The sequence below is a fragment of the Lissotriton vulgaris genome, chromosome 1_1, assembly GCF_964263255.1.
Source record: "Lissotriton vulgaris chromosome 1_1, aLisVul1.2, whole genome shotgun sequence".
In the NCBI taxonomy this organism is placed as follows: Eukaryota; Metazoa; Chordata; class Amphibia; order Caudata; family Salamandridae; genus Lissotriton; species Lissotriton vulgaris.
The window spans coordinates 1,010,932,712-1,010,959,647 of NC_141685.1; the positions used below are offsets into that span (position 1 = coordinate 1,010,932,712).

The 26,936-nt window shown below is 49.3% G+C and overlaps 1 protein-coding gene across 1 annotated transcript in view; it reads right to left on the bottom strand.

Annotated features, from left to right (window-relative positions):
- Positions 1 to 26,936, bottom strand: part of EVI5L (ecotropic viral integration site 5 like) — a 1,294,704-nt gene that overhangs the window by 360,672 nt on the left and 907,096 nt on the right. The window contains exon 14 of the mRNA XM_086928161.1: positions 7,803 to 7,943. Within this exon, the coding sequence (XP_086784287.1) occupies positions 7,803 to 7,943 (141 nt within the window). The remainder of the gene's footprint in view (positions 1 to 7,802; positions 7,944 to 26,936) is intronic.

Sequence of the window (26,936 nt, forward strand, 5' to 3'; positions counted from 1 at the left end):
GTCCCACTCCAGAACTGATTTGTGCCCAGTGGTTAGGAGCCATTGGGACTGACCTTGCCGATAAAGATTAGGGCAGGGTTGTTTTCCTACAAGGAGAGATATCCCGTAGTTTACAGTGTAAATGCTGTTCAACAAATTTCACTGCACTTACTTTGAATGCTGCTTAGATTCAAAGCTGAAGACTCCACTTGGAGGGTTTGCCCTAAGTGTACGACAATGTGCACAAAGTACTTCTATACGCTGAGTTCAAGTTTGTAGTCCTTTTTGGGAGCACATGAATGGAATCTCTACCTTAAGGGTAGGATGAATTTAGTCTCGAGATATGCCTACTGATGTTACCCAAACCTTTGAATCAGGGTGCTGGGTCACAGATGCAGTGTTTTTATTACAAAATGAAGAATGCCATGGTGTGGAAAACCAACATCAATCACTGTGATTTAAGACTGGAAGAGGGATCTACCTATGTAGGTGGGAAAATCCGGAGTGTAAACTGAGGTCTGCAAATCATGCCCCTGACTACAGTATTTAACAGACCAAAACTTCTCAAAAAGTCCAAACACTGATAGCATGTGTGCCTATATTGTTGATTTGCCCTGTGCATGATCAATGGCCTGGCATCAGCAGTTCCTCAACATGTTTGAGATGAACAAGTTACTTACCTTCGGTAACGCTTTTTCTGGTGGATATAGTATCTGCCTGTGGATTCCTCACCTTGTGAATATCCCCCTGCGTTCAGCAACGTTCGGAAAATTCTTTTGTAGCTCGCCGGCGTGGACGACGTCACAGGAGCACGACATTGCGCGCGGCTCCGCTGACGTCACCGACACCATAATAGGCCCACGCCGGCATGATGACATCAGTTCTGCCATTTTTTCCGTGCCTTCGAGGCACACGGACGGACCGACAACAGTAGATATATACACAGTGTACACAGTACAAAATAGTCAAGGTAACACACATAGTGTGAATACAATATAGCAAATTATGTACAAAAACACATTTCCTTTGAAGATAACATGTAAACATTAAAACATTGCTATCATCTCAGGAATAGAAGAGTGGACAACGGGGAGGCGGGTGGGCATGTGAGGAATCCACAGGCAGATATTGTATCCGCCAGAAAAAGCGTTACCAAAGGTAAGTAACTTGTTCTTCTGATGGATACATCTGCCAGTGGATTCCTCACCTTGTGAATAGATTCCCACAGCAGTCCCCACTCCCGGAGGAGGGTGTCCACTCTCCTATACCAGAAAATCCTGAAGGACAGAGCGCGCAAAGTGGCCGTCCCTCCTCACTTCGGTATCCAAGCAGTAATGCTTTGCATAAGTGTGGAGCGAGGCCCAAGCTGCCGCTCTACAAATATCCTCTACAGGAACACCCCTAGACAAAGCAGATGTTGATGACTTTGCTCTAGTAGAGTGAGCTCTTATAACTTCTGGAGGCTCCTTACCCGCTAGGGAGTAGCAGATCTTGATGCATAGTATAATCCATCTTGAAAGTGTGCACTTGTGCACAGCTCTTCCTTTTCTGCAGCCAGCAAACCCAACAAAGAGCTGGTCATCCCCTCAATAGTCTTTTGTCCTATCAAGATAAAAGCTCACCGCCCTCTTAGGGTCCAGGCGGCGAAGTCTCTCCTCCTGCTCGGAAGGATGAGGGGGAGGATAGAAGGTAGGAAGGGTAATGGAATGCCCCAGATGGAAGGGAGTGACCACCTTAGGTAGAAAAGCAGCCCTGGTCCTAAGAACCATTCGTTCAGCATGAATGGTCAAGAATGGGGGCTTTGAACTAAAGAGCTTGAAGCTCACTTACCCTCCTTGCCAAGGTAATTGCAACCAGGAAGACCGTCTTAAAAGATAAAAGTCTCATGGAACACTTGTGCAAAGGTTCGAAAGTAGAACACATCAAAAAAGTAAGCACAAGATTCAAGTCCCATTGAGGCACAATAAAGGGAGTAGGAGGAAATTTATTTTTAAGGACCTTAAGAAACTTTAACACCACAGGAGATTTAAATGAAGACAGCTGATCCGGTAGGCAGAGAAATGCCGACTAGGCCGAAAGATAACACTTGATTGTTGCTACAGCAAACCCTTGCCTAGCCAAGGAAAGAGCAAACTGAAGTATGTCAGACAATCGAGCCTTCAAAGGGTCAATGGACTTCTCCCCACACCAAGTAACCAATTTAGACCACCTGTAAGAATAGATAGATTTTGTGGAATCACGCCTGGCCGATAGAATGACATCCACCACGTCATGTGGGAGAGAAAAGGAATTCAGGTTGCCCCGTTCAATCTCCAGGCATGAAGGTGTAAGGTCTGGAGGTGGGGGTGTAGAACCTGCCCCTCCATCTGAGAGAGGAGATCTGCCCTGAGAGGGAGACGGAGCAGCAGGCACGAGGAGAGGTGGAGAAGATCTGTGTACCACACCCTTCTTGGCCAATCCGGGGCGATCAATATGACTTGGGCCCGGTCTTGGCGAATCTTCCTCAGAACCCGAGGAATCAAGGGTATGGGAGGAAACGCATAAAGGAGTTGTAAGCCCCAACTCAACTGAAACGCGTCCCCCAAGGCTCCCTGCATCGGAAACTGGAGACTGCAGAATGACTGGCAGTGAGCATTCTCTTGAGTGGGGAACAGATCCACCTGAGGAGTTCCCCACATCCGAAAGACATGACGAACTACCTCTGGATGAAGCCTCCACTCGTAGTCGGCCGAGAACTGCCGACTGAGACTGTCTGCACGCACGTTCAGAACTCCAGCCAGATGATTTGCCATCAGACAAATCTGATGGTCCTGAACCCAGGACCAGAGACACAGAGCCTCTCTGCAGAGACACTGCGACCCCACTCCTCCCTGCTTGTTGACATACCACATCGCGGTGGTGTTGTCCGTCAAGACTTGAACCGACCGACTGCGAAGGGAAGGAAGGAAGGCCTTGAGTGCTAGAAGTATTGCCCGTAACTCCAGAAGGTTGATGTGAAGCAACCTTTCCTCAGGAGACCAAAGACCCTTGATCTCCAGATCCCCCAGATGAGCACCCCACCCTAGAGTGGATGCATCAGTTATCACTGTGGCAACCAATGGAGGCAGATGGAAGGGCTTTCCTTGAGACAGACCGAGCAGCCGTAGGACCTTCAGGACTGGAACAACCGCTCCATTGTAAAATAAAGGAATCATTTCCTGTATGTCGAGAATCCTTTGTGGTGGAGGGAATGCCCGACACACAGTGGTATCCAGTACCGCACCTATGAACAGGTTGCGCTGGGAGGGCACCAGGTGAGATTTGGGCACATTTATCGAGAAACCCAACCTGTACAACAACGGAGTTGTGACCTGCAAATGATGGAGCACTCTCTCTGGAGATTCCGCTTTGATCAGCCAATCGTCCAGATAAGGGAATACTGGTATCCCTGACCTTCTGAGATGTGCTACCACCACAGCCATCACCTTGGTGAAAACTCGAGGTACAGTAGTAAGACCAAATGGAAGGACCGCAAACTGGTAATGCTGCTAACCCACCGTGAAACGGAGATACTTCCTGTGCGACTTCAGAATGGGGATGTGGAAATAAGCATCCTGTAAGTCGATCGACACCATCCAGTCTTCTTCCAGCAGCGCTTGAAGTACCTGTGCAAGGGTGAGCATCTTGAACTTCTCCTGCTTCAGGTAAAGATTCAAGATCCTGAGATCCAGGATTGGACGAAGTCTGCGATCCTTCTTGGGGATCAGGAAATACCGGGAATAGCATCCCTGACCCCTTTCCTGCTCCGGAACCACCTCTATCGCACCTTTTCTTAACAGTGCCAGGACTTCCTCCTGCAGGAGCAGCAGGTGGTCCTCTGTGCAAAACCCTTGGCAAGGAGGGTAATTTGGGGGAAATTCCCGAAAGGGAAGAGCATACCCATTCTCTACGAGATTGACAACCCAAAGGTCCGATGTAACTGATTCCCAATCCTGCAGAAAATAGGTAAGCCGGCCCCCCACAGGACCCGCATGATCCGGAATGGCGGATCTAGGGCTGCTTTGCTGTTGTAGGAGGGGGGTGGGTAGAAGAAGAGGAAGAGGAGGAGGAGGCGGCCTGACGTTCACGAGAACAAGCTCTTTGTCTGCCCCTGTATGATTTATTCAATGGGTTTTGCTGCTGCTGCTACTGCTGTGTCTGCTTATAGGGACGAAAAGAAGATCTTCCGAAGCCCCTGTACCTTCTGCTCACAGAACCTCTAATTTACAATCCCAAAGACCTGGCTGTTGCCCTGCTGTCTTTGAACCTTTCCAATGCAGCATCAGCTTTCTTTCCGAAAAGGCCTGAGCCGTCAAAGGGCAAATCCATTAAAGCAGCCTAAACATCCGTTGAGAACTCAGAAGTCTTCAGTCAAGCAGCCCTTCTGGTGACAATTGAAGACCCCATGACCCTAGCCACTGAATCCGCTGTGTCCATACCGCTCTGTATGACCTGCCGAGCAGCAGCCTGCGTGTCAGCAACCACCTCATTAAAATTCTTTCTATCCTCTTCAGGAAGTTTAGGAGACAATTGCTTAACAGTATCCATCAACGCATGGATATAACGACCCAGTAAGCAAGTGGCATTTGTAGATTTAAGGGCCATGCTACCTGATAAAATTACTTTTTTTGTAGATTGGTCCTGCTTCTTGGAATCCTTATCACCAGGTACCTGGGGAAAAGCACCTGCAGATTTTTTAGAGCAGGCAGCTTGCACAACCAAACTCTCCGGCAAGGGATGAGTGGACAAAAAGCCAGGGTCACCAGGAGCCACTCTATAACGCCTTGCAACAGCCTTAGGAACCGCAGGAGCAGTAAGATGTCGACTCCACATCCTGGATAGGATCAGTCAGAGCATCAGTAAATGGAAGTATAGGCTCAACAACAGATGAAGGAGAATGGAGGACTTCAGTCAGAATGTTCGATTTATACTCATCAGTGGTCAAAGTCAAATTGAGTAAATCCGCTGCCTTTTTAATAACAACATGATAGGGTGCCACATCTTTAGATGGAGCATCCGAGCCCGAGGCTAACTCCCAATCAGGGGACAGTTCAAGACCACTTGCCTCTCTTAAATCATCGAAAGAATCCTCCGGTTCCTGAAGCTCACCCTCTTCAAACTCAGCTTCCCTATGACTCCTCTCCTCCAAAAGGCGCTGGGCTTCACGCCTCGAACTCTCCTTCCGAAGCGACGTCGTCGGATCCGGAATCGACTCCGAAAGGGCTGGAGCCGGCGTCGAACACGGAGCGGGCGTCGAACTTCGAGCTGGAAGATCCAGAGGTCGGTCCGGAGCCGGTGAAGCCATAAACGGCGTCGATGACCTCGGCAGCGCCGAGATATGCCAAGGCGGAGTCGGCGCCGGCATGAACGGCATGAAAGGCGCCGGAGCGTAAGCTTGGGGAACTCCCAAATTGTATGCCAACGGACCCATGGGACCAGCCGGTGCTCCAGAGGGGTACATGGCTCTCGCATAAACACTATACATGGTGTTTAAAAAATGCGAAGGATCCTGTCCTGGACCCCGAAAAGGAGGATACAAACCCACCTGCTTCTCCTGGGGAGGCTGCACCGGAATCAACTCCTCTTGTTCCTCGGGTTGGTGAACCGGAGTCGACGAGCCCTTAGGAACAGGAACCTCTTCCTCTTCATGTTCTGAAGACTGCGATGGAGCCGGAGAAGGATTCGATACCGGAGCCGGTGAATGCTCCGGCGACTCCAACGGTAAGGCTTCACCTTCCGGATTCTGCGCTGGAGAGGGAGATACCATGTCCTTACGATGTCGTCGACCAGACGACTTCGCCCTCGAATCCAACTCCTTTCCCGAATGGTGCCTTTATCCATGCTTCCTCTTCTTATGTTTTTTCTTTGATGACCTGGAAGCATGACCTGAAGTTGACTTCAAATCCGACCTCGACCGGGACCTGGACCTCAAACGCCTCGATCTCAAACTCTTCTTGGCCCCTTTACCTTTTAATTTGGCAACCAGGTGTTTCGCCTCACGTTCACGAAGAGCCTTCGGATTCATTTTCAAACCGATCGACAACATTGGACGTCGTGATCTGAACTCAGGCAGCATAAACACTTGTCATGCGGATCTGAGATGGACATCATTTTTCCGCTTTCACCACATGGCTTAAAACCAGTCTTCTTAGACGACATCACAACAGAAGACAGTGACACTGGAAAGATACAGAAAACCTACAATAGTAACAAAGTTACTATCAACGCAACAGAAGATCCATCGAAACCGTTAGCGTCAACGACGTGGCAAAAAGGGAACTAATGTCATCACGCCGGCGTGGGCCTATTATGGTGTCAGTGACGTCAGCGGAGCCGCGCGCGATGTCGTGCTCCTGTGACGTCGTCCACGCCGGCGAGCTACAAAAGAATTTTCCGCACGTTGCTGACGCAGGGGGATATTCACAAGGTGAGGAATCCACTGGCAGATGTATCCATCAGAATGTGTGTCTTTAATGAATTAAGATTTAGGACCTGAGTGAGGCGGCCCCTCTACTGATGGTGGTCCCAACTCTACATCCTCTCTTATTGTATATGACTGCATTGTCTGGTGGTATACCACTGTAGAAGCATAAAGCGGTCAATGTAATAACAAGAGAAGCAAAATCACAGCTTGTACATAACTATTAAGCTTATCTTACCACGTTTCCTCATGCCTGCAAATTCAAATGATTTTGCTGGAACCTGATGTTTAAAGTTTGTGAAAATGAATACAAATTGTTTAAAAGAAAAAGCAATAGATGACAGAGAAGTCTTGAATAGTATTTGGGTAGAGGCTGACAGTCAGTGCAAGAAGTAGGGATGGAGTGACTTAGTCAACAATTTTCACTGCAACAGTCCGGATAGATTCAAGGTGAATGATAGAGCTCTTAGGAAAACTCCGGCACAGGAAATAACACACTGAATCACAGAGGTTTGTAACAGAAGAGCTAAGCCAGTGGCAACCCTGTTAGTCCTGAACTGCAAATATGCATAGATACTAGGAATGGCATTTGTGACCTATGTCCCTTTATTTTGTTTTATTTCTAGGCAGAGTGTGGATCCAGTAGTAGGTATGGATGCCATAGGCCAATACCATGTCAGGAAAATTTCAGGTAGCTGCTTAAAACTCCATTAGCAAAATTAACCCAATGTTGTCATCAATCCTACCATTCTACCAAGTCTTGTAGTGATCTCAGTTTCTCATCTAAGCCAGTTAGCTCAAAATTCTGATTCTAAGCTAGAACGTTTCTATGGAGAATATAGAACAACTCTACTGGTCCTACAGTTAGGCCTTGTATATTTGAAATTCTGACTGCAGAAAGGAGCACTCTTGCTCAGTGTGTAGTCTAAATGTTTATTGCCATCTTCCACTGCATTGTTACCTGTACATAATGGCGTTTTTTGTATCTTTATATTGGACATATGTTGGCTGTCTCTACTCTCTAATCTTTAAACCATAAACATGGACAGAGATCCTTTGCTACATATCTACCCCGGATGCCTACTTCCCATCTCTTCAGTCGGATTTGATATCTATTTTTCAATTTTGTACCTGTGAAGTGTTCCTTTTGCTATAACGCTATTACGTTTCTGGGGCTTCTCTACTCAGAGATTCAGTTTCCAAGAATCTTTAACCCGTAGAATATGTTCCTTCCACTAACATCTGACCCACACCATGCCAGCTGCCTCTGAATTTTATTCTTGTATTTTGAACTCCTCTAATACAAAGAAAGCGATGTACCTTTTAGCTATACCATAGCTTTATTCAGGCTGTCCCTACCTGTGCTCCTGTTAAAGTCTTTTACCTTTTGATCCTGAAGTTGCCGAATAGCACTCTGCGCTTTTTGCAGGTTGTCTGTTGCTGAGCTATACTGCTGCCTCACTACCGCCAACTCTCGTTTGATGATGTAATTTTCTTCTGCCTCCTGGGCCCTTGTTACCTGGCCCTGCGGGAAGTGAGAAAGTGGGTCTTTCACAAACAAATACATTTAAAAACAAAGGAACTTTCAGACAGATTTATTTATATTACAGACAACATCACATAAAGCTATAGGACTGTGCTTACCAAGTTTAGGTTCTACCAAACACTCTATATGAACAATTGTTACTTACCTGTAAACAGGTGGTTCTCCATAAATTGGTGTCTTTCATAGGTTCACATGCTTGAATATTCCCCGTCGTCGAAGTGGGAGCCCCACTGTAAATAACATAGCAATAAGAAACCAAAAATATGTGTATATATATATATATAACATATAATAGAGGTTTCGAAACCAGAAATACTTTAAAAGTATCAGGATTAGCATTAACACATAGGAATACGTAGGAAAAGAGAAAACACCTTATAACATATCCATGTCATTATGTTAGTCCAAACTATAGCCAATCAGGCGCAAGCACCCCTCTAGAACATTCTCCTCAGAGGCTCAGACCCTCAGATTTTCGTAGCACAGGAGTGACAAAAGAGTCTATGAGGAGAAAGTGAGCCTCTGAGGGGAGGTGGCTGGGTGGCATGTGAATCTATGAAAGACACCAATACCTGCGAAAGGATGCCGTCCTGCTGATTTTTAAGGCATCTTTTAATGTCCTGTGAATGCAAGTGTCGTTCTGCCGGAGATTGAGGATTGGCAAAGAAAGTCTTTAAGAAAACAGGTTCGTTAATGTGAAAGTCAGTGGGCACCTTAGGCACGAACGCCGGGCTGGTGCGAAGGACAACACAGTCCGATTTGAACTGGAGGAAAGGAGGCTTAATGGTGAACGCGTGAATGTCACTCACGCGCCGTGAGGAGGTCAAAGCAAGAAGAAGGGCTACCTTCCAGGTCAGAAATTTTAAATCCGCTTTGTGGATAGGTTCGAATGGCGCTTTCATCAATTGTGCCAACACAACATTGAGATGCCAGGTGGGGGGAGGATGTGAGAAGTTGGCCTGATATGCAGTGCTCACTATTCTAGTGATCACTATGTATCATTCCAAACGACCCTTATTGATGATTGGTTGTAAGTCAACCTTATAGACCAGCTATCCTAGTAGCATGGACAAGAGCAGTCTTTAGTCTAAACTCTAGAGGGCGTGTTAAGCCAGCTGTTATACCATCACATATACCCCTTGAACACCAAGTGAAAGGACACCACACAAGTTGTTATGAAAATAAAAGGATATTTATTTATAACAAGTCTACCCTGATCTCTTTATGAGTCAGGGAGCTAAGCACATAACAAAACTCTTAAGAAAATACTTTAAGTTTCACAATTTACACAAATGCCCGAGGGGCACGAAAAACCATATACTACAAAAGTGGAATGCGAAATACTAGCAGGTAAATAACTCGATCCAGAGGCTTTAGGATCGCTAGGACTACACTACTGAACCTTCAGGTTAGGAGCAGGAGGCCTAGGGAGATCGGGTGCAGAGTGTGCACTCTCACGCGGGAGGCGGGACAAAGTCTATGGATGCTAGATTTCGTAAAGTTAGTGTTATCGGACGAATCCGACTAGTTAGGCTGAAAACGAAAAAGGATCTGGACACTTAGATAGTGAACCTACGTTGGAGGACCGAAATGCTCAAGTTATCTAGCCCAGGGGCTGCGGCTGCATAGGGTTCAAAAGACGTCCTCGTTACAGTCTATGGAGCCTGAAAGAAGAAGTTGCTGGCAGGCGACCAGTGATGATGTTCGATGTGATCCAAGCCTAGATCGAAGATGGAGACGACCTGAAAGCAGAGGGGACTCAGTTCTTGATCACTAGCCAGTGATCAGATGGGCACCAGGATGGCATCGGATGAAGTCACCTCGACCAGGTGAGTGGGCGACGCTGGGCGACGCTGGGCTCTGCAGTCTCTCGGACCAGGAGGCGTTGTCGGCGACCAGGATGGAGGTGCAAGCTGTCCCACGAAGGTGTCTGCTGTCGGCGCTGCTGAAACCAGGATTGGAGCAACAAGCCTTGGCAAAGGCAAGCCCACGCGGTGGACTCAAGATGGTGTCTGGAGTGGACCAGGAAAGTCCGGGGAGCTCCTCTGTTGGAGGGGAGCAAGGGCCAGTCTGGAGCAACCAGACCAGCGATGGAAGTGTCGTGGTTCGTCGTCAGGAGGGCCACAAGCCAGCAGGCAAGTAGCCGGCAAACGCGGTGAGCAGCAAAGAGCAGAAGGGCCCCACTCAGATCTCGTGGATGCTGGGAGGCTTAACTTCGGTGCTGGAGCTGCTCATGGTAAGGGCTTCTCAAACCCCAAAGCACACACTCGAGGATCCCTCGGCGGTCGTGCTGGATAAGCGTCGTGCAGGTTCTGAAGATGGCCGGTCCCTCGGGTCTCGTCACACCCACGAATCTCAGCTGGGCTGATGATGTAGGTAGAGGTCAGAGATGGCAGGGAATCTGGGTCTCGTCGAGCTGGGCAGTCTTGATCCGGAGGATGGACGTGCAGCAAACCGCATGCGCTTAGATGGTGCCCGCTGGTGCAGGGTGGCTACTCCTTAGCCACAAGGGAGAGTCTTCAGAAAGGTTCAAGAGTTCTTTCGTGGAAAGTCATCAAGAGTCAGAATTATCTAATTTGGGAAGGGGGCCCGCTCCTACCTTTATACTAAAGAAAGGGGCTGGCACGCGACTAGGTCCTGCCCATGGGTGGGACCAGGAAGGGGGGGGTTACACCCCTCTCCCCTGTCCAGACTTTCCCCAGCTCAGGGGCTGGTGTGCCCCTGGAACTGGTTCAAGCCGGCATATGCACAGTGAGCACCGGGGTGCCACTTGCAGTCACCTTCCTCTCAGCCCTGCCTACCTGGGATGCACAAAACCCTGTCTGGGATGGTGCTAGCACCGCCCCTGACAGGAATCCCTTTGTCCAAGCTCTCCTCGCTGGAAGGACTCCCAGCAGCAGGAGGTCAGACTTGTGTCTGTGGTGGCAGCATCCATTTTGTGATGCTGAGGCTCGAGTTAACTTTAACCGGGGTTCACAGTTACATACATGTCATGTCCCTCTAGAAGGGTGGAATGCTAACCCCGTCGCCAGAATATGCGAGGGGTTAGTATTCCAATTCGTATGACACCTTACTCGACATGTTTTGATAAAGCGATACCAGAGTTGGCAAATAATCGCGAGGATTATAATGCACTTAAGAGTATATGGTGCACGTTATCATGGAACAGCTTTTAGGACTTGGTTCCGCAAGCTGCAAACGGGCTCAGCTAATGCCAGAGCACCATCTCACATGATTCCAAGCACTCTGCCTTCAGGATTGTTAAGGCCTGCCATAGGAGTGACTGATAGGAATACATGTGTCCATTTTAGGGTTAGATATAGGTATACTATATCTAAAGCAAAGGGTGATTACACCACCTTGCCCCAGCTGTCGTGCAGCCAGTTGTGTCAGATTTAGATGGCCAGCCAGGGGTGGCATACTACATGTTGCAGCCCCTGGTAGGCCCTGGGTACACCTATGCCCTGGATACAGAGGCTGATAAGGTGGCCCAGTACCAATTGGTAAATGCACCTAAGGTACACGTGTCAATTTAGAGAGAGAACAGCTAGGCTGTGTGTCTGATTAGCAGGCCCACAGCCAGGGAAGTCGTAAACCAGTGAAGCAAAAAGCAAAAATCTGGGGTGATCATAGGATTGCAGACCCTACTCTCCTACATGCCCCCCCCCCCCCCCAACCTTGGGACAATAAACTAACCTTGACCAGGTGAGTCTTCTTGCTCTAAGTGGAAATACCTGGAGAACCCATCTGCATTGCCATGATCAGTGCCAGGTCTATGCTCCACTGTAAAATCCATCCCCTGTAGGGAAATGGACCACCTAAGTAGTTTGGGGTTTTCACCCTTCATCTGATTTAGCCACAAGAGGGGATTATGGTCGGTCTGAATCTTGAAATGAGTGCCAAACAAGTATGGCCTCAGTTTCTTCAGGGCCCAAACCACAGCAAAGGCCTCCCTCTCAATAGCTGACCAATTTTTCTCTCCGGGGGTCAGCCTTCTGCTAATAAAAGCAATGGGCTGGTCATGACCATCAAACTTCAGCTGAGATAGAACAGCTCCCACACCCAACTCAGAAGCATCTGTTTGGACAATGAATGGTTTGGAGTAGTCTGGACTCTTTAGGATAGGTGCTGTGCACATGGCCTGCTTTAGGTCATCGAATGCTTTTTGACAGCCTGCTGTCCACTGAACTTTCTTTGGCATCTTTTTACTTGTCAGGTCATTAAGTGGAGTCACAATAGATCCATAATTTCTGACAAATTTCCTGTAATAACCAGTCAGGCCCAAGAAAGCTCGAACCTGAGTCTGGGAGGTTGGAGGAGCCGAGTCCTTGATGGACTGTATCTTGCTCTCCAGTGGCTGAACCTGGCCTCCACCTACAAGGTGGCCCAGGTATACAACCTGTGTCTGCCCTATTTGGCACTTTGTGGCCTTGATAGTGAGACCTGCTTTCTGCAGTGCCTCTAAAACACTTTCCTCAGGTGGACCAGGTGATCCTCCCAGGTGGAACTAAAGACAGCTATATCAACAAGATATGCTGCACAGAAGTCATCCAGCGAAGTGAGAACTTGATTCACCAGCCTTTGGAAGGTGGCAGGTGCATTTTTCAAACCAAAGGGCATTACCACAAACTAATAATGCCCACCAGGGGTGGAAAATGCTGTCTTGGGCTTGGCTTCCTCAGCTAACCTGATTTGCCAATACCCAGCTGTCAGGTCAAATGTGCTTAAGTAGTTGGCAGAAGCCAATCTATCGATAAGTTCATCTGCCCTTGGTATTGGGTGGGCATCAGTCTTAGTGACTGCATTGAGGCCTCTGTAGTCTACGCAAAACCTCATCTCTTTCTTACCACCCTGGGTGTGAGGCTTTGGCACTATAACTACTGGACTAGCCCAAGGGCTATCTGAGGGCTCAATGACTCCCAGCTCCAACATTTTGTGCACCTCTGTCTTGATGCAGTCTCTGACATGATCAGGCTGTCTGTAGATTTTACTCTTAACTGGCAGACTGGCCCCAGTGTCAACCTCATGGGTACACCAATTGGTCTGACTGGGTGTCAGAGAGAACATATGCTAAAGGATTGAAGAACTTGTTTGCAATCCTTTTGCTGATGCTCGGAGAGGCTGCCACAAAAGACAACACCATCTACTGACCCATAATCAGGGTTCTGAGTGAGGAGGTCTGGGAGAGGGTCACTCTCCTCCTCCTGTCCCTCATCAGTGGCCATGAGCAAGCTCATGTCCTTCCTGTCGACATATGCCTTGAGCCTATTCACATGGAGCACCCTGAGGGGGCTCCTGGGAGTTCCAAGGTCCACCAGGTAGGTGACCTCTCCCTTTTGCTCAATGATTGTGTGGGGCCCAGACCATTTGTCTTTGAGTGCTGCTGGGGCCACTGGCTCCAACACCCACACCTTCTGTCCAGGCTTATACACAGTCAGGACAGCCGTTTGGTCATGCAAAGCTTTTTGGAGTTCTTGGCTGGCCTCAAGGTTTTTAGAAGCCTTTTCCATATACTCAGCCATCCTGGAGCGGAGACCAAGTACATAGTCCACAATGTTGGTTGCAGGCTTTTTGAGAGGTCTCTCCCATCCTTCCTTCACCAAACAAAGGGGTCCTCTTACAGGATGTCCATACAAAAGTTCAAAAGGGCTGTAGCCAACCCCCTTCTGTGGGACTTCTCTATAAGCAAACAAAAGGCAGGGTATCAGGACATCCCATCTACGCCTGAGCTTTTCAGGTAGTCCATGAATCATCCCTTTTAGGGTCCTGTTGAACCTTTCAACAAGCCCATTGCACTGTGGATGATAGGGTGTGGTGAACTTGTAGTTGACACCACATTCCTTCCACATTGCAGTCAGACATCCTGACATGAAGTTTGCACCTCTGTCAGAGACAACCTCCTTAGGGAAGCCCACTCTGGAGAACACTCCAACTAGGGCTCTTGCCACAACAGGTGCTGTAGTGGTCCTAAGGGAAATAGCTTCAGGATACCCGGTGGCATGGTCCACCACCACCAGTATAAACTTGTGCCCTGATGCTGTCTGGGGTTCCATTGGGCCAAAAATGTCAATCCCCACTCTTTCAAAGGGTACCCCCACCACAGGTAGTGGTATAGGTATAAGGGGGGCCTTTGTTGTGCCACCTGACTTACCACTGGCTTGGCAAGTGACACAGGAGCGACAAAACTCCCTGGTATCTTCATTCATGTGAGGCCAGTGAAAGTGTGAGACAAGTCTGTCCCAAGTCTTATTCTGGCCTAAGTGTCCTGCAAGGGGAATCTCATGACCCAAGGTAAGAAGGAAACCTCTCTGTGACAAGGGGATGACCAGCCTCCTGGTTGCACCAGGTTTGGGGTCTCTTGCTTCAGAGTACAGGAGTCCATCATCCCAGTATACCTGTGGCTCTCCCTGCAGCCTCAGCAGCAGCCTGCTGTCTGAGGGGTTCAAGAGAAGGGCAGTCTAACTGTGCCTTCCCCAGGTCTTACCTGGAGGGTCCCCCTGAACCCAGAAACTCAACCTGATCAGGTTCAAGTTCTTTATGCTCAGTTTCCCTCAGTTCTTTGAGGTCAGCCTCCTCTGAGACTTGATCCACAACCTGGGGCAAGGGGGAAGGCAATGCCTTAACCCTACTGCTCTTTCTCTTGGAAGGTGTCTGGTCCATTGTTCCAGGATCCAGCACCTGTTCAGTGGGGCATCTTCTGGCATGTGACCTAGTCACAGCAAGGACATGTGCTGGCAAGCCTAACATTTCCAAACATTTCCATGTGAGTCCTCTGCTCGACTTCTGACCATAGTGATGTTTCCAAATCATTGCCCAACAAACATTCAACTGGGAGGTCTGAACTAACCACAACTTTCTTTTGGCCACTTACACCTCCCCAGGAGAAATCAACAATTGCCATACTATGGTGGGTAGTGACATTGCTGGCATTGGTCACTGGGTAGTCTGTACCTAGTATGATCTGTCCAGGGTCCACAAAGCTAGGTGTCACCATTGTGACACTGGCACAAGTGTCCCTGTAGGCCTGAGCCATTTTTCCATTAATAAAAGGTGTCTGCCTGTATTTGCCCAAAGTATTGAGACTTGCATCAGGGGATATATCCATATCCCCTGTACAGACAAGGACAGCCCGAGTGAGTGTGCCAACTAGGTTGTCATACCCCTCAGATCCCAAGGTTAACCCAACTAATCCCTTGGGAGGTGCACTGCCACTACTGACTGGACTAGGGGGTGCAGGTGCCTTAGGGGCTGTAGTGGTAGGAGTTTGCCCTCCTTTCTTGGTGCACTCACTAAACCAGTGAGTTTTACTTGTACAGTATTGGCACCACCTTTATGACTGGCCTTCTTGAGTCTTCTTTTTCTGCTGTGAAGCCTGACCCCCACCCTCTTTGGTTTGTTGGGGACCTGTCGAAGACTTCTGGTCATTTTGTTCACTCTTATTACTACCCTTTTGGTCTGCTTTCTTCTGACCACCCTGGTTCTGAGCCTGGTTCTGCTTCACCCTTGTTCTGACCCATCTGTCTGCCTTCTTTCCCAATTCTTGGGGAGAGGTCAGATCCAAGTCAACAAGGTGCTGATGCAACAACTGGTTCTGACAGTTATTTAAAATCTGTTCTCTCATGATCAGATTGTACAACCCTGTGTAATCAGTAACCTTACGGCCCAGCAACCGGCCTTCCAAAGCCTTAGTGGCACAATCCACAAAGTCAGACCAATCCTGAGACTGAATTTTGTGGGCGTCTCTGAACAGCAACCTGTACTGCTCAGTTGTTAAGCCAAACCCATCAATCAGTGTATTCTTCAGGACTTGGTAATTGTTAGCATCCTCAGCTCTAGTAGTGAGGAGCTTATCTCTACCTTTGCCTTCAAAGGAGAGCCACAACATAGCTGCCCACTGACTCTGGGGGACGCACTGGACAGTGCAGGCCCTCTCCAAAGCAGTCATCCATTTGTGGATGTCATCCCCTTGTTTAAAGGGGGGCACTATCTTACTCAGGTGTCTAGTGTCTAAACTCCTGTCCTTTTCTCTAGGTAAAATGCTGCCACCAGTGGGGTCTGCCCCACTCAATTTCTGCTCTCTAGCAAAGACAAGTCTCTCTTTGGCCAGGGCAAGTTCTTCCCTTTCAATCCTCAGATTGACTTCGCTCATCTTGGCCTCATGCTCTCTTCTCTGAGGGGATGTCATCCCTCTGTGAGAAGAGGTCTGAGAGCCATTGGTTCGAATGGATCTGTTAGAGCCTCTGGATAGAGACCTAACTCGTCCACTCCCAATGTTAAGCCTGCCCGAGAGTGGGCCTGGGGGTCCCCCAAGTCCATTTTCATGCCTGCTTAAGTTGGTCCTGGTGAGTCTACTGACTTCTACCTGACCCTTGTCTGCCTCATCCCCTGACAACTCCTGATCCTCTTCCTCTCCTTCACTAACTGTTCCATTGAGGTTGAGGTCAGGGTTCCCAAGGGTTCCCTCTAAGGGGGGCATGCTCCCATCTGGAATAGGAGGGCCTGTGTTAGAAGCCCTCCTGGCATCATAAGTCTCTAAGAGACCAATCAGGAATGGGATGGTAGGGTTAGAACCCTGTTTTAGCTTCCTGGAGGTACACACTTGTCTCATCTCCTGGAAGTTAAGAGCTGCATATCTTGATATGACCTGTGGAGGGTCAACGGACACAAGGGGGGCCTCTGAGTTCCCTCCTTTGTCTGACATGCTTTTCTAGTGAGGTGTAAGTGGTGCACTTACCTACACTATTTGTTTGCCTACTAATCCCTTGCTAAGAGTTGTAGTCAGGGTGTGCTAAGCCCTGTTAAACTACAACAGCTGGTTCAGTAGAACTCAGAGTATTCTAAGCTAAGTTATATGTACCTTGGTACTTATGTGATCTTTCAAATGATATTCTTAGGATAAGTGTGGTAAAACAACAGCAAGCTCAAATCCCAACCGCTGCTCACCAATGTGAGAAGTTGGCCTGATATGCAGTGCTCACTATTCTAGTGATCACTATGTATCATTCCAAACGACCCTTATTGATGATTGGTTGTAAGTCAACCTTATAGACCAGCCATCCTAGTAGCATGGACAAGAGCAGTCTTTAGGCTAAACTCTAGAGGGCGTGTTAAGCCAGCTGTTATACCATCTCATATACCCCTTGAACACCAAGTGAAAGGACACCACACAAGTTGTTATGAAAATAAAAGGATATCTATTTAGAACACAACAGCCCTGGACTCTTTATGAGGACAGGGTGCTAAGCACAATGCAAAGCTCTTAAAGAAATACTGAAAGTCGTACTATTTACACAAATGCCGGAGGGGCACGAAGAACCATATACTCTAGAAGTGGAATGCGAAATTACCAGCAGGTAAGTACTACTCTCATAGACTTTAGAAACGCTAGGCCCACAATGCTGAACCCTTAGATTAGAAGCAGGGGGCCTAGGGACGTCGTGTGCAGAGAGGAAACTCTCACGCGTAATGCGGGACAAAGTCTATGGTTGCTAGAAATTACAAAGTTAGTGTTCTCGGGCGAACCCGACTAGGTAGGTCAAAAACGAAAGTGGATCTAGACACTTAGAGAGTTGGTCTTCGCTGGAGCACCGTGGTACTCGGTTTACCTAGCCCAGGGGCTGCGGCTGCATAGGGTTCAAGTGTCGTCGGGTTTCTTCGTTGACGAACCAGGAGCCTGAAGTGGAAGTTGCTGGCAGGCGACCAGTGAAGATGTTCCGGGCCGACCCAAGGACTGGATCAGCTGAAGAGGGTACCTGTAAGCAGAGGGGACCAAGTTCTGAATCACTAGCCAGTGATTAGATGGGCACCAGGATGGCACCGGATGAAGTCACCTCGACCAGGTGAGTGGGCGACGCTGGGCTCTGCAGTCTCTCGGACCAGGAGGCGTTGTCGGCGACCAGGATGGAGGTGCGAGCTGTCCCACAAAGGTATCTGCTGTCGGCGATGCTGGACCCAGGATTGGGGCAACAACTCTTGGCAAATGCAAGCCCACGCGGTGGACTCAAAATGGCGTCTGGAGTGGACCAGGAGGGTCCGGGGTGCTCCTCTGTTGGAGGGGAGCACGGGCCAGTCTGGAGCAAACAGACCAGCGATGGAGATGTCGTCGTTCGTCGTCAAGAGGGCTACAAGCCAGCAGGCAAGTGGCCGGACAACGCGGTGAGCAGCAAAGAGCAGAAGGGCCCCACGCAGATCTCGTGGATGCTGGGGGGCTGGACTTCGGTGCTGGAGATGCTCAGGGTTAGGGCTTCTCAAACCCCAAAGCACTCACGGGGATCCCTCGGCGGTCGTGCTGGATAAGCGTAGTGCAGTTCTGAAGATGGCCGGTCCCTCGAGGTCTCGTCACACCCACGAATCTCAGCTGGGCTGATGATGTAGGTAGAGGTCAGAGGTGCCAGGGAAGCCGGGTCTCGTCGTGCTGGTCGGTCTGATTCCGGAGGAAGGACGTGCAGCAAACCGCAGGTTACTTAGTTGGTGCCCGCAGATGCATGGTGACTACTCCTTAGTCACAAGGGAGAAATCTTAAGAAGAAGTCTTGAGTTCCTTTCGTAGAAAGGAGTTTCAGGATTCAAAGATGATTTAATTTGGAAGGGTCCCCGCTCCCACTTTTATACTAAAGAAAGGGGCTGGTACAGGACTAGGTCCTGCCCATGGGTGGGACCAGGAAGGGGGGTGGTTACACCCCTCTCCCATGCCGGACCTTCCCCAGCTCAGGGGCTGGTGTGCCCCTGGAACTGGTTCTAGCCGGCCTATGCATAGTGAGCACCGGGGTGCCACTTGCAGTCACCTTCCTATTCAGCCCTCCCTACCCAGGATACACAAAACCCTGTCTGGGATGGTGCTAGCACCGCCCCTGACAGGAAACCCTTTGTCCAAGCTCCCCTAGCTTGGACAACGAGCTCCCCTAATGAGACACGGCTTCCCTGGCACCTCTGACCTCTACCTACATCATCAACCCAGCTGAGATTCGTGGGTGTGACGAGACCTGAGGGACGGGCCATCTTCAGAACTGCACTACGCTTATCCAGCACGACCGCCGAGGGATCCTCGAGTGAGTGCTTTGGGGTTTGAGAAGCCCAAAACCTGAGCAGCTCCAGCACCGAAGTCCAGCCCCCCAGCATCCACGAGATCTGCGTGGGGCCCTTCTGCTCTTTGCTGCTCACCGCGTTGTCCGGCCACTTGCCTGCTGGCTTGTAGCCCTCTTGACGACGAACTACGACACTTCCATCGCTGGTCTGGTTGCTCCAGACTGGCCCTTGCTCCCCTCCAACAGAGGAGCACCCCAGACCCTCCTGGTCCACTCCAGACGCCATTTTGAGTCCACCGCGTGGGCTTGCATTTGCCAAGAGTTGTTGCCCCAATCCTGGGTCCAGCATCGCCGACAGCAGATACCTTCGTGGGACAGCTCGCACCTCCATCCTGGTCGCCGACAACGCCTCCTGGTCTGACAGACTGCAGAGCCCAGCGTCGCCCACTCATCTGGTCGAGGTGACTTCATCCGGTGCCATCCTGGTGCCCATCTAATCACTGGCTAGTGATTAAGAACTTGGTCCCCTCTGCTTACAGGTCGTCTCCATCACTGACCCAGGCTTGGATCACATCAACCATCTTCACTGGTCGCCTGCCAGCAACTTCTTCTTTCACGCTCCTGGTTCGTCAACGAAGAAACCCGACGACACTTGAACCCTATGCAGCCGCAGCCCCTGGGCTAGGTAAACCGAGTACCACGGTGCTCCAGCGTAGACCAACTCTCTAAGTGTCTAGATCCACTTTCGTTTTTGACCTACCTAGTCGGGTTCGCCCGAGAACACTAACTTTTGCCTTTACTAGTATCCATAGACTTTGTCCCGCATTACGCGTGAGAGTTCCCACTCTGCACACGACGTCCCTAGGCCTCCTGCTTCTAATCTAAGGGTTCAGCATTGTAGGCCTAGCGTTTCTAAAGTCTCTGAGAGTAGTACTTACCTGCTAGTAATTTCGCATTCCACTTTTGTAGTATATGGTTTTCCGTGCCCCTCGGGCAATTGTGTAAATTGTGCGACTTTCAGTATTTCTTTAAGAGCTTTGTATTGTGCTTAGCGCCCTGTCCTCATAAAGAGTCCAGGGCTGTTGTGTTATAATAAATATCCTTTTATTTTCATAACAACTTGCGTGGTGTCCTTTCACTTGGTGTTCAAGGGGTATATGTGATGGTATAACAGCTGGCTTAACACGCCCTCTAGAGTTTAGCCTAAAGTCTGCTCTTGTCCATGCTACTAGGATAGCTGGTCTATAAGGTTGACTTACAACCAATCATCAATAAGGGTTGTTTGGACTGATACATAGTGATCACTAGAATAGTGAGCACTGCATATCAGGCCAACTTCTCACATTGGTGGGCAGCGGTTGGGATTTGAGCTTGCTGTTGTTTTACCACACGTATCCTAAGAATATCATTTGAAAGATCACATAAGTACCAAGGTACATATAACTTAGCTTAGAATACTCTGAGTTCTACTGAACCAGCTGTTGTAGTTCAACAGGGCCTAGCACACCCTGACTACAACTCTTAGCAAGGGATCAGTAGGCAAACAAATAGTGTAGGTAAGTGCACCACTTACACCTCACTAGAAAAGCATGTCAGACAAAGGAGGGAACTCAGAGGCCCCCCTTGTGTCAGTTGACCCTCCACAGGTCATATCAAGATATGCAGCTCTTAGCTTCCAGGAGATGAGACAAGTGTGTACCTCCAGGAAGCTAAAACAGGGTTCTAACCCTACCATCCCATTCCTGATTGGTCTGTTAGAGACTTATGATGCCAGGAGGGCTTCTAACACAGGCCCTTCTAATCCAGATGGGAACATGCCCCCCTTAAAAGGAACCCTTGGGGACCCTGACCTCCATCTCAATGGAACAGTTAGTGAAGGAGAGGAGGAGGATCAGGAAGTGTCAGGGGATGAGGCAGACAAGGGTCAGGTAGAAGTCAGTAGACTCACCAGGACCAACTTAAGCAGGCATGAGAATGGATTTGGGGGACCCCCAGGGCCACTCTCAGGCAGGCTTAACATTGGGAGTGGACGAGTTAGGTCTCTATCCAGAGGCTCTAACAGATCCATTCGAACCAATGGCTCTCAGACCTCTTCTCACAGAGGGATGACATCCCCTCAGAGAAGAGAGCATGAAGCTAAGATGAGGGAACTCAATCTGAGGATTGAAAGGGAAGAACTTGCCCTGGCCAAAGAGAGACTTGCCTTTGCTAGAGAGCAGAAATTGAGTGGGGGCAGACCCCACTGGTGGCAGCATTTTACCTAGAGAAAAGGACAGGAGTTTAGACACTAGACACCTGAGTAAGATAGTGCCCCCTTTAAACAAGGGGATGATATCCACAAATGGATAACTGCTTTGGAGAGGGCCTGCACTGTCCAGTGCGTCCCCCAGAGTCAGTGGGCAGCTGTCTTGTGGCTCTCCTTTGAAGGCAAAGGTAGAGATAAGCTCCTCACTACTAGAGCTTAGGATGCTAACAATTACCAAGCCTTGAAAAATACACTGATAGATGGGTTTGGCCTAACCACTGAGCAGTACAGGTTGCTGTTCAGGGATACCCAGAAAACTCAGTCTCAGGATTGGTCTGATTTTGTGGATTGTACCACTAAGGCTTTGGAGGGCTGGTTGCTGGGCAGTAAGGTTACTGATTACACAGGATTGTACAATCTGATCATGAGAGAACACATTTTAAATAATTGTCAGAACCAGTTGTTGCTTCAGCACCTTGTTGACTCGGATCTGACCTCTCCCCAAGAATTGGGAAAGAAGGCAGACAGATGGGTCAGAACAAGGGTTAAGCAGAACCAGACTCAGAACCAGGGTGGTCAGAAGAAAGCAGACCAGAAGGGTAATAATAAGAATGAGCAAAATGACCAGAAGTATTCGACAGGCCCCCAACAAACCAAAGAGGGTGGGGGTCAGGCTTCACAGCAGAAAAAGAAGACTCAAGAAGGCCAGTCTAAAAGGTGGTGCCAATACTGTAAAAGTAAAACTCACTGGTTTAGTGAGTGCACCAAGAAAGGAGGGCAAACTCCTACCACTGCGGTCCCTACGGCACCTGCACCCCCTAGTACAGTCAGCAGTGGTAGTGCACCTCCCAAGGGAATAGTTGGGTTAACCTTGGGACCTGAGGGGTATGATAACTTAGTTGGCACACTCACTCAGGCTGTCCTTGTCTGTACAGGGGATATGGATATATTCCCTGATGCAAGTCCCAATACTTTGGGCAAATACAGACATACACCTTTTATAAATGGAAAGATGGCTCAGGCCTATAGGGACACTTGTGCCAGTGTCACAATGGTGACACCTAACTTTGTGGACCCTGGACAGATCATACTAGGTACAGACTACCTAGTGACCAATGCCAGCAATGTCACTACCCACCATAGTATGGTGATTGTTGCTTTCTCCTGGGGAGGGGTAAGTGGCCAAAAGAAAGTTGTGGTTAGTTCAGACCTCCCAGTTGAATGTTTGTTGGGCAATGATTTGGAGTCATCACTATGGTCAGAAGTGGAGCAGAGGACTCACATGGAAATGTTAGGCTTGCCAGCACATGTGCTTGCTGTGACTAGGTCACAGGCCAGAAGATGGCCCACTGAACAGGTGCTGGATCCTGGAACAATGGACCAGACACCTTCCAAGAAGAAGAGCAGTAGGGTTAAGGCATTGCCTTCCCCCTTGCCCCAGGTTGAGGATCAAGTCTCAGAGGAGGCTGACCTCAAAGAGCTGAGGGAAACTGAGCCTAAAGAACTTGAACCTGATCAGGTTGAGTTTCTGGGTTCAGGGGGACCCTCCAGAGTAGACCTGGGGAAGGCACAGTTAGACTGCCCTTCTCTTGAAACCCTCAGACAGCAGGCTGCTGCTGAGGCTGCAGGGAACGCCACAGGAACCCACAAGGTATACTGGGATGATGGACTTGTGTACTCTGAAGCAAGAGACCCCAAACCTGGTACAACCAGGAGGCTGGTCATCCCCTTGTCACAGAGAGGTTTCCTTCTTACCTTGGCCCATGAGATTCCCCTTGCAGGACACTTAGGCCAGAACAAGACTTGGGACAGACTTGTCTCACACTTTCACTGGACTCACATGAATGAAGATACCAGGGAGTTTTGTCTTTCCTGTGTCACTTGCAAAGCCAGTGGTAAGTCAGGTGGCACAACAAAGGCCCCCCTTATACCACTACCTGTGGTGGGGGTACCCTTTGAAAGAGTGGGGATTGACATTGTTGGTCTAATGGAACCCCAGACAGCATCAGGGCACAAGTTTATACTGGTGGTGGTGGACCATGCCACCAGGTATTCTGAAGCTATTCCCCTTAGGACCACTACAGCACCTGTTGTGGCAAGAGCCCTAGTTGGAGTGTTCTCCAGAGTGGGCTTCCCTAAGGAGGTTGTCTCTGACAGAGGTGCAAACTTCATGTCAGGATATCTGACTGCTATGTGGAAGGAATGTGGTGTCAACTACAAGTTCACCACACCCTATCATCCAAAATGCAATGGGCTTGTTGAAAGGTTCAACAGGACCCTAAAAGGGATGATTCATGGACTACCTGAAAAGCTCAGGTGTAGATGGGATGTCCTGATACCCTGCCTTTTGTCTGCTTATAGAGAAGTCCCACAGAAGGGGGTTGGCTACAGCCCTTTTGAACTTTTGTATGGACATCCTGTAAGAGGACCCCTGTGTTTGGTGAAGGAAGGATGGGAGAGACCTCTCAAAAAGCCTGCAACCAACATAGTGGTCTATGTACTTGGTATCCGCTCCAGGATGGCTGAGTATATGGAAAAGGCTTCTAAAAACCTTGAGGCAAGCCAAGAACTCCAAAAAGCTTGGCATGACCAAAAGGCTGTCCTGACTGTGTACAAGCCTGGACAGAAGGTGTGGGTGTTGGAGCCAGTGGCCCCAGCAGCACTCAAAGACAAATGGTCTGGGCCCCACACAATCATTGAGCAAAAGGGAGAGGTCACCTACCTGGTGGACCTTGGAACTCCTAGGAGCCCCCTCAGGGTGTTCCATGTGAATAGGCTCAAGGCATATGTCGACAGGAAGGACATGAGCTTGCTCATGGCCACAGTTGAGGGACAGGAGGAGGAGAGTGACCCTCTCCCAGACCTGCTCACTCAGAACCCTGATGATGGGTCAGTAGATGGTGTTGTCCTTTGTGGCAGCCTCTCTGAGCATCAGCAAAAGGATTGCAAACAAGTTCTTCAATCCTTTAGACATATGTTCTCTCTGACACCCAGTCAAACCAATTGGTGTACCCATGAGGTTGACACTGGTGACAGTCTGCCAGTTAAGAGTAAAATCTACAGACAGCCTGATCATGTCAGAGACTGCATCAAGACAGAGGTGCAGAAAATGTTGGAGCTGGGAGTCATTGAGCCCTCAGATAGCCCTTGGGCTAGTCCAGTAGTTCTAGTGCCAAAGCCTCACACCCAGAGTGGTAGGAAAGAGATGAGGTTTTGCGTAGACTACAGTGGCCTCAATGCAGTCACTAAGACTGATGCCCACCCAATACCAAGGGCAGATGAACTTCTAGATAGATTGGCTTCTGCCAACTACTTAAGCACATTTGACCTGACAGCTGGGTATTGGCAAATCAGGTTAGCTGAGGATGCCAAGCCCGAGACAGCATTTTCTACCCCTGGTGGGCATTCAGTTTGTGGTAATGCCCTTAAGTCTGAAAAATGCACCTGCCACCTTCCAAAGGCTGGTGAATCAAGTTCTCACTGGGCTGGATGACTTCTGTGCAGCATATCTTGATGATATAGCTGTCTTTAGTTCCACCTGGGAGGATCACCTGGTCCACCTGAGGAAAGTGTTAGAGGCACTGCAAGCAGCAGGTCTCACTATCAAGGCCACAAAGTGCCAGATAGGGCAGACACAGGTTGTATACCTGGGCCACTTTGTAGGTGGAGGCCAGGTTGAGCCACTGGAGAGCAAGATACAGTCCATCAAGGACTGGGCTCCTCCAACCACCCAGACTCAGGTTCGAGCTTTCTTGGGCCTGACTGGTTATTACAGGAAATTTGTCAGAAATTATGGATCAATTGTGACTCCACTTAATGACCTGACAAGCAAAAAGATGCCAAAGAAAGTTCAGTGGACAGCAGGCTGTCAAAAAGCATTTGATGGCCTAAAGCAGGCCATGTGCACAGCACCTATCCTAAAGAGTCCAGACTACTCCAAACCATTCATTGTCCAGACAGATGCTTCTGAGTTGGGTGTGAGAGCTGTTCTATCTCAGCTGAATTTTGATGGTCATGACCAGCCCATTGCTTTTATAAGCAGAAGGCTGACCCCCAGAGAGAAAAATTGGTCAGCTATTGAGAGGGAGGCTTTTGCTGTGGTTTGGGCCCTGAAGAAACTGAGGCCATACTGGTTTGGCACTCATTTCAAGATTCAGACCAACCATAAGCCCCTCTTGTGGCTAAATCAGATGAAGGGTGAAAACCCCAAACTGCTTAGGTGGTCCATTTCCCTAAAGGGGATGGATTTTACAGTGGAGCATAGACCTGGCACTGATCATGGCAATGCAGATGGGCTCTCCAGGTATTTCCACTTAGAGCAAGAAGACTCACCTGGTCAAAGTTAGTTTATTGTCCCAAAGTTCGGGGGGGGGGGGGTCATGTAGGAGAGTAGGGTCCGCAATCCTATGATCACCCCAAATTTTTGCTTTTTGCTTCACTGGTTTACGACTTCCCTGGCTGTGGGACTGCTAATCAGACCCACAGCCTAGCTGTTCTCTCACTAAATTGACACTTGTACCTTAGGTGCATATACCAATTGGTACTGGGCCACCTTATCAGACCCTGTAACTCAGGGAATAGGTGTACCCAGGGCCTACCAGGGGCTGCAGCATGTATTATGCCACCCCTGGCTGGCCATCTAAATCTGACACAACTGGCAGCACGACACCTGGGGCAAGGTGGTGTAATCCCCCTTTGCTGTAGATATAGTATACCTATATCTAACCCTAAAATGGACACATAGATTCCTATCAGTCACTCCTATGGCAGGCCTTAACAATCCTGAAGGCAGAGTGCTTGGAATCATGTGAGATGGTGCTCTGGCATGAGCTGAGCCCGTTTGCAGCTTGCGGAACCAAGTCCTAATAGCTGTTCCATGATAACGCATACCATATACTCCTAAGTGCATTATAATCCTCGCGGTTATATGCCAACTCTGGTATCGCTTTATCAAAACATGTCGAGTAAGGTGTCATACAAATTGGAATACTAACCCCTCGCCAATTCTGGCGACGGGGTTAGCATTCCACCCTTCTAGAGGGACACGACATGTGTGTAACTGTGAACCCCGGTTAAAGTTAACTCGAGCCTCAGCATCACAAAATGGATGCTGCCACAACAGACACAAGTCTGACCTCCTGCTGCTGGGAGTCCTTCAAGCGAGGAGAGCTTGGACAATGGGTTTCCTGTCAGGGGCGGTGCTAGCACCATCCCAGACATGGTTTTGTGTATCCTGGGTAGGCAGGGCTGAATAGGAAGGTGACTGCAAGTGGCACCCCGGTGCTCACTATGCATAGGCCGGCTTGAACCAGTTCCAGGGGCACACCAGCCCCTGAGCTGGGGAAAGTCCGGCATGGGAGAGGGGTGTAACCACCCCCCTTCCTGGTCCCACCCATGGGCAGGACCTAGTCCCGTACCAGCCCCTTTCTTTAGAATAAAGGTGGGAGCGGGGACCCTTCCAAATTAGATCATCTTTGAATCCTGAAACTACTTTCTACGAAAGGAACTCAAGACTTCTTCTCAAGATTTCTCCCTTGTGACTAAGGAGTAGTCACCATGCATCTGGGGGCACCAACTAAGTAACCTGCGGTTTGCTGCACGTCCTTCCTCCGGAACCAGACCGACCAGCACGACGAGACCCGGCTTCCCTGGCACCTCTGACCTCTACCTACATCATCAGCCCAGCTGAGATTCGTGGGTGTGA